The 8505-nt window shown below is 41.0% G+C and overlaps 1 protein-coding gene across 1 annotated transcript; it reads left to right on the top strand.

Annotated features, from left to right (window-relative positions):
- Positions 1–3820: 3820 nt before the first annotated feature.
- On the top strand, positions 3821–8278 carry LOC121538020 (DAZ-associated protein 2). Its single transcript, XM_041845757.2, has 4 exons — positions 3821–4033; positions 4949–5067; positions 5192–5434; positions 5692–8278. Exons 1-4 carry the CDS (start codon positions 4021–4023, stop codon positions 5818–5820), a joined length of 504 nt encoding a protein of 167 aa, XP_041701691.1. The 5' UTR covers positions 3821–4020; the 3' UTR covers positions 5821–8278.
- The last annotated feature ends 227 nt before the right edge of the window (positions 8279–8505 follow it).

Below are 8505 nucleotides of genomic sequence, written 5' to 3'. Positions count from 1 at the left end.
CTACGGAGAGCGTGATCACATAGTCATCCGGAACAGCTCATTTGCTCATTTGCACCCCAGTATCTCTATTTGCACATCTATCACTCCAGTGTTAATACTAAATTATAATTGTAATTATTTTGCACTATGGCCTATTCATTGCCTTACTTCCATAACTTACTACATTTGCACACACTGTATATAGATTTTCTATTGTGTTATTGACTGTACGTTTTGTTTATTCCATATGTAACTCTGTGTTGTTGTTGTTTTTTCCGCACTGCTTTGCTTTATTACATTTACATTTTCGTCATTTAGCAGACGCTCTTATCCAGAGCGACTTACAGGAGCAATTAGGGTTAAATGCCTTGCTCAAGGGCACATCGACAAATTTTTCACAGTTGTAAATGAGAACTTGTTCTCAACTGGCTTACCTGGTTAAATAAAGGTGAAATAAAATAATACAATAAAAAAAGGAAAGGAAAGATAAAACACTAAAATCTAATTAAAACAAAACAAAAATTCTCACATGCTTCTTAAAACAACAGTTGTAGACTAACAGTGAAATGCTTACTTACAGGCCCCTTCCCAACAACATAGAGAGAGAAAAATGAAAAATAAAAGAATCAGTAACGATAACTTGGCTATATACACAGGGTACCAGTACCGGGTCGATGTGCAGGGGTAATTGACTGAGGTAGATATGTACATACAGTGGGGGAAAAAAGTATTTAGTCAGCCACCAATTGTGCAAGTTCTCCCACTTAAAAAGATGAGAGAGGCCTGTAATTTTCATCATAGGTACACGTCAACTATGACAGACAAATTGAGAATTTTTTTCTCCAGAAAATCACATTGTAGGATTTTTAATGAATTTATTTGCAAATTATGGTGGAAAATAAGTATTTGGTCACCTACAAACAAGCAAGATTTCTGGCTCTCACAGACCTGTAACTTCTTCTTTAAGAGGCTCCTCTGTCCTCCACTCGTTACCTGTATTAATGGCACCTGTTTGAACTTGTTATCAGTATAAAAGACACCTGTCCACAACCTCAAACAGTCACACTCCAAACTCCACTATGGCCAAGACCAAAGAGCTGTCAAAGGACACCAGAAACAAAATTGTAGACCTGCACCAGGCTGGGAAGACTGAATCTGCAATAGGTAAGCAGCTTGGTTTGAAGAAATCAACTGTGGGAGCAATTATTAGGAAATGGAAGACCTACAAGACCACTGATAATCTCCCTCGATCTGGGGCTCCACGCAAGATCTCACCCCGTGGGGTCAAAATGATCACAAGAACGGTGAGCAAAAATCCCAGAACCACACGGGGGGACCTAGTGAATGACCTGCAGAGAGCTGGGACCAAAGTAACAAAGCCTACCATCAGTAACACACTACGCCGCCAGGGACTCAAATCCTGCAGTGCAAGACGTGTCCCCCTGCTTAAGCCAGTACATGTCCAGGCCCATCTGAAGTTTGCTAGAGTGCATTTGGATGATCCAGAAGAGGATTGGGAGAATGTCGTATTTGTCAGATGAAACCAAAATAGAACTTTTTGGTAAAAACTCAACTCGTCGTGTTTGGAGGTCAAAGAATGCTGAGTTGCATCCAAAGAACACCATACCTACTGTGAAGCATGGGGGTGGAAACATCATGCTTTGGGGCTGTTTTTCTGCAAAGGGACCAGGACGACTGATCCGTGTAAAGGAAAGAATGAATGGGGCCATGTATCGTGAGATTTTGAGTGAAAACCTCCTTCCATCAGCAAGGGCATTGAAGATGAAACGTGGCTGGGTCTTTCAGCATGACAATGATCCCAAACACACCGCCCGGGCAATGAAGGAGTGGCTTCGTAAGAAGCATTTCAAGGTCCTGGAGTGGCTTAGCCAGTCTCCAGATCTCAACCCCATAGAAAATCCCCAAAACATCACTGCTCTAGAGGAGATCTGCATGGAGGAATGGGTCAAAATACCAGCAACAGTGTGTGAAAACCTTGTGAAGACTTACAGAAAACGTTTGACCTGTGTCATTGCCAGCAAAGGGTATATAACAAAGTATTGAGAAACTTTTGTTATTGACCAAATACTTATTTTCCACCATAATTTGCAAATAAATTCATAAAAAATCCTACAATGTGATTTTCTGGAATTCTTTTTCTCATTTTGTCTGTCATAGTTGACGTGTACCTATGATGAAAATTACAGGCCTCTCTCACCTTTTTAAGTGGGAGAACTTGCACAATTGGTGGCTGACTAAATACTTTTTTCCCCCACTGTATAGGTAGGGATAATGTGACAGGATAGATAATAAACAGTAGCAGCAGCGTACGTGATTAGTCAAAATAGTTAGTGCAAAAAGTGTCAATGCATATAGTTAACCAATAGCTACCAGACTAACAGTCTTGGCTTGGGGGTAGAAGCTTTTCAGGGTCCTGTTGGTTCCAGACTTGCTGCATCAGTACCGCTTGCTGTGCAGTAGCAGAGAGAACAGTCTGACTTGGGTGGCATTTTTAGGGCCTTCCTCTGACACTGCCTGGTATAGAGGTCCTGGATGGCAGGGAGCTCGGCCCCAGTGATGTACTGGGTCATACGCAATACCCTCTGTAGAGCTTTGCGGTCGGATGCCAATCAGTTGCCATACCAAGCAGTGAGGTAGCCAGTCAAGATGCTCTCTATGGTGCAGCTGTATAACTTTTTAAGGATCTGAGGCCCGAATATTTTCAGTCTCCTGGAGGGGAAGAGGCGTTGTCATTTTTAGGAGCAAGACAACAGAGTTTCAAGCTAGCTAAGAAGCTAGACTGTGCGGTCTACTTGACCAACGCAACGTCGTTAATGTTTTCTTACTGTTTCCACTATATATCAACAAGAAAAAGGAGCTGATCATGGACTACAGGAAACGGAAGGCCGAGCACGCCCCAACCACATCGACGGGGATGTAGAGCGGGTCGAGAGCTTCAGGTTCCTCGGTGTCCACATCACTAAGGAACTATCATGGTCCACACACACACCAACACAGTCGTGAAGAAGGCATCTTCACGACACACACCAACACAGTCGTGAAGAAGGCATCTTCACGACTGTGTTGGTGTGTGTGTGTGAAGAAGGCATCTTCACGACTGTGTTGGTGTGTGTGTGTGAAGAAGGCATCTTCACGATTGTGTCCACGATTAGCTCCTTCTTGCTGACTCTTACAAATATTTGTTTTTCATTCTCATTGTTATCGAACAGTTTATATCTATGTCTGGTAAATGTGCCCACGTTTCTCATGCCATGGAACATGTAGTAAATATATAGAAAACGACCAACAAAATTGAGCCAGTTAAATAATGTAAACCATTTACATCAGCGGCCACACTTTCACCCATTGAATGGGAGTATTGGAGCCATTGAGGGAGTTCTATTGACCTGAGCCGCGGTGCACCGGGCTCTATGGCCCGTGACGTTAACGGGCAAAAAAGCGGCAAGAGAGAAGCCCCCTCCTGAAATCGAACAGGAATGTGCGTCGCTCGGTCATGTTGTCAACCAGGCGGCATGGTGCATCGTCCATAAACATACAACATCTCTTTTCCATAAAATATATGTTTGAATTTTCATACTGGAGTTGTTCATTGGGAAAGCAGATAAAGCGTGTTTATCAAAAGCAATCACTTTTGCATGTGAAAACAAGGAATCCTACTCATTATTCCGCGTGCTTAATCTTTTGTTTTGAGCCGATTTCACCGTAGGCTTTGTAAGGGGCACCTGGCTCACCGCTCACGCCCGGCCCCAAAACGAATGCAATCACTTTCACCCCTTGCAAATCCCTCCAACCCGGGTAACCCGGGACAGATCATCGAATTCCCATATTGAAGGGAGCCTATATTACGTAGCTAACTGCATCCACATCACAACAATCAGACAATTCAGAGAAAAACAAGGAAGTGAACAGTCACGTAACTGTTATCTCCGTTTTTAGTATTCAAACGGTCCTGATAGAAAAATACATACAACTTCAGAATCATCGTCTTCGACTCAGAAAACCACACACAAATTCAGGACAATGAACAACAAAGGTATTTTAGCTAACGTCCAAAATCATTGTTGTATAAGCTTGCTAGCTAACAGCGGATACCGTTAGTTAGCTATCTAAGAAGCTAGACTGCACGGTCTACTTGGCCGACGTCGTTAATGTTTTCATTATGAATTAGATAAATAGCTACAGTTGTTTAAATCGTGAGTCGACCGGTAAGTAGCCAGCTAGCTTTACATCTATGTTGCCAAATACGTAACGTAAGCTAGCATTAGCTACAGGCTAATTAGCGCGTAGCCGCGTACTCTGACCTCACAACCATGAATACAACACTATTCAGCTAGCGAGTTAACAGCATTAGGACCTGTCATAGTCACTATTATGTAAGTTGGCTAACTGTATTGTTCTGACTATATTAACGTGGCTAGCTAGCCAACTGTAATCATTATATTGATTTAGTCTTTTTCTGTTCTGTTAGCCAGCCATAGGTACATTTCTTTTGTTAGAACGTCTGTAGTAGGTTAACCTAATGTTGCAGGCGTAAAAAGACGCCTGAGCGGAGTTCCCACATCCGTTTAAGTGGAAACGGAAGTTTGAATGAAAATACTGTATTGTTCCCATTAGACAACATAGCCACAAAGTTAAAATTGGCTATCGTACAAATTCATGGGGGGGGAATATTAATTTAAGGTTAGCGGTGTGGGTAAGGTTAGGTTTAAAATCTGATTTTAAGTAGACAAAATGTAGAAATAAACGGGGTTTATGACTGGCCGTGTTAACTAGTGACGCCCCATATTGTATACCTGAACTGGAAAAATCCGCTTTCCTCCGACCCCACGAAGAGTGGTCATATATTAACAATTTAGCCTTCAATATTGTTTTGCTATTGTGTGAAGTTTGAGTAAAAAAAAAAAGTGTTGGTAGTGATAATAGCAGAATATTATTTTGTGTATCACAGGTTCCTATCCCCAGCAAGCTGTGTACCCTCAGCAGAGCAGTGCACCCATCTACCCCCCTGCTATGCAAGTGTCTCCCCAGGCACCCCCTTACACAGACGCACCACCTGCATACTCCGAGGTAACAAGTTTATTCCAAGTGTAAATGGTTATCTACTTTTGTGAAGAGTTTTCACAATCATATCAATACAAACACTCTGACAGACTGTCTCTAACACTCCCCTTTTCATTCCATTACGCCAAAGATTTATCAGCCCAGGTATGTGCACCCATCTCAGGCTGGCCAGCTACAGCAAATGGCCCAGTACCCTGGCACTCAGATGTACATGCAACTGCCCCAGTCCATGGCTGTTGGACCAATGGGCCACAACGTCCCCATGGCATACTACCCCATGGGAGCCATGTATCCCCCTGGCTCCACTGTGCTAGTGGAGGGAGGATATGACGCTGGTGCTCGATTTGGGCAAAGCAACAGTGCTTCCATCCCGGTGAGTATCCGCAAAACGCTTAAGCTATATCAGGGGTGTCAAACTCAATTCCTGGTGGGTGGTGTGTTTGCTGGTTTTTGTTATTTCCTTTCAATTTGTGTCTAATTAAGACCTATACAACCAAGTGAGGGGAAAGTCATCAATAACCTTAATAAGTACAAGGGAGGAGCCTAGTATACTGCCTGTGTCATTAACAAATATTGGTCAAGTTACTCATGCATGTGACTTTCTTTCCCACTCACCTAAACACATCACAGCCCCCACCTCCTGGCCACATGCCTAATGCAGCTCAACTGGCCGCCATGCAGGGTGCCAACGTCATGATGACACAGCGCAAGAACAACTTCTTCATGGGTGGCTCCAATGGTGGGTACACCATCTGGTAACCGGCAGCATTTGCCACAACTTCTCCCCATACTCCTCTCCCTCATTCAAAATGATGACTCCCTCTCCTGTCCCATCCGCCAACCCCTTTCGGGCTGCTTGGCCATGCCACAATACTGATATCACTTAACGGAATGTAATACTTTAGAGCCCCGATAAAAGGTACAGTACTCCACTTTCGATCCAGAGTCAAATGTCTTAATTACGGACTCATAATTTGGGCTGCTGAACCGGTTCCCTGACCTTACAAGGATAGTGCTGCTGTCTTCAGTCAAAACACATTTAATATGTTACTGGTTATATTTTCGTTTTGAGTGAATGACATCGATCTAAACTCTTAACTGTCACCATTTTGTACTTTATTATTTATGTTTTTCATGTTTATTTGGACTTGGCCTCATGTCTTCCTCACAAAGAGTGCTAACGATCCAAGCAGTGTGTCACATATACTATTTTTGAATTATTTTTTTGCTGTTTAATATGCCCATCTAAAATCAGTTTCTCCGGCCACCGGATTCATTTGAATCAGATAAAATATAGACGTGTGCTGTAGTGTAATAGAATACTGGTATGTTAAACAAGAACCAAAACAAACAAGAATGGATTACAAAATTATAACCAGATTCTTACATGCCATGGTGGTTTACTGTACCTTCTTGGGCAACTGTAGATGAACATAATCGGGTGCCAAACAGCACCGTGACTTAAATAAAAGAGAATTAACTTAAAATACTTAAGAACGGAATTCAGTGTGATTCCAAATTGAGATTTGGATCATCGAAAGGGTTGGTTGGCTTTACATTTTTGCAGTTATATATTTTTTTCCCTTAAGTCGGATACCCAGAGTTGTACATCATTCCAGTGTTTGGTTTCGTTAAGTAAAACAGTGGCACCCACCAACCGGTTCTTAAAACACGAAAAAGCACTGACAAGTAAGCTAGAATCACCTACTAAGATCAGTGTGTTATAGGAGTTTAACACTTTACTTTAACCCTTCGTTATAAGGGCTGCAGTGTTATGAAGTTTAAAATATAACCAGTTTGTTTCTTGTCCATCTCTCGGGCTCATCTTCAAGTGATTTGTTTGAATCAATTACTAGTTACTTACTTTGTAAGTATAACCAAGGAGCTGGTTGTACCAAAGATATGGTCTAGATTGCACTACTAAATGTTTGGTTGTGACTTAATTATAGTTCAAATATGGCACATTTTAAAAAGGCAAACATATCAAACAGTGATGAGTTTGATGGTACTTAAGACATTCGATCTGCCATTTGTTGCTGTATTTTGTAATGGGGTGCTTAAATGTTGTTTAATGTAATTGTGACTAGGTGGTTCTGCATGCCTTTTTGCATTTTTGCTCTGTACAACTGATTTTTGTGAAGATGTATCATTGCTAATTTTTATAGAAATACCACAATTTATGTGCACTTCTGGAATTGATAGATTTTGCTACTTGTTTTGAGTACAAATGCCAATAACCTGCAAATACAGCGCTAGGCAACTCTTTCCTGTGCAACTTATTTAAGGAATTAATTTCATTGAAATGTACTTTCACTCCAAAAGGGTGAGGTTCATAAATGTTTTAGGACGGCAGCAAATCACTTGCATATGGTTCCCCTTGCCCGATTTGTTTATTGTAGTGTTAAGCCACATTATTTATGAATAAATATGCATTGCATCAGTCGAGCTTACACAACTGTTTATTTTCCAATACACTTATGTGCGCTGCTAATTAAACTACCTTATAACCTTAAGTAATAAATATCTAACACTAGGTTTGATCCAGTTTGTGAGAACGCCTGGATTCAAGAATTAGATATTTTGGTTTAAACATTGTGCAATTTATTTTTCCTTATGTAATGCAACTCATGTCTTGTATGTTCTGATAGAAAGTCATGTCACTGGGTATCCGACTTAGCCTAGATTTGATAGTTGTGGCCCTCATGAAAACAGAAGTAGTCCTCACTGAAATGTGAATTCCAGGTTACTTTGGTCAGTTGACCAGCTGTCTGGAAACCTGTTAGCGTAGCATGCAACCTGTTTGCACATAATGTATTATCAGACTGCATCTGCTCTTGGTTATACTGATCACATGACTAGCTACCATTCCAAACATGGTTGTCATGTCACTCATTTTGCACAGCTGTAAATGTGTATCCCATTCCTAAACACATGCTGATGCTTCATACTGTTGAAAAAGGGGTCACAGCTTTCAAAATGTGAAGAAAAAAAAAACCTCATACAATTGTTTTGTTTCTTTCTGTCCCAGACCCGACTATCATGTTTGTAACGCAGCAACAATGTACATATGATGTACCGTAATGCTTACCAGTAGATGCCATGCCAACCACAGCCAGTGTGGAGTAAAAGTTTCTGTTGAAGGATTTATGGACATTTATAGTTCAGGGATTCTCTAACATTTTTATAATATGGATATGTATTAAAGTGATTTGATGGACTACGGTACTTTCTTTTAAGATTACTTAGTGTCACTTTGGTTTGAGACATGCGTCTGGAAGAAATCTCTTTGCAAAGGAACTTTGGTGCAGTTAACTTTTTATACTAAACGTACAATTTAAAGTTGAAAAATTTAGAATAAAGGATATTTTGGACATTTGAAATGCTACCTGTTCCGAGTGCTTTTCCATCATTTATTTTTTTAAATGTTGGTGTCATGCATCAGGA

This window comes from Coregonus clupeaformis, chromosome 24 (genome assembly GCF_020615455.1).
Source record: "Coregonus clupeaformis isolate EN_2021a chromosome 24, ASM2061545v1, whole genome shotgun sequence".
NCBI lineage: Eukaryota > Metazoa > Chordata > Actinopteri > Salmoniformes > Salmonidae > Coregonus > Coregonus clupeaformis.
This window is presented reverse-complemented; position numbering and strand designations above follow the sequence as displayed.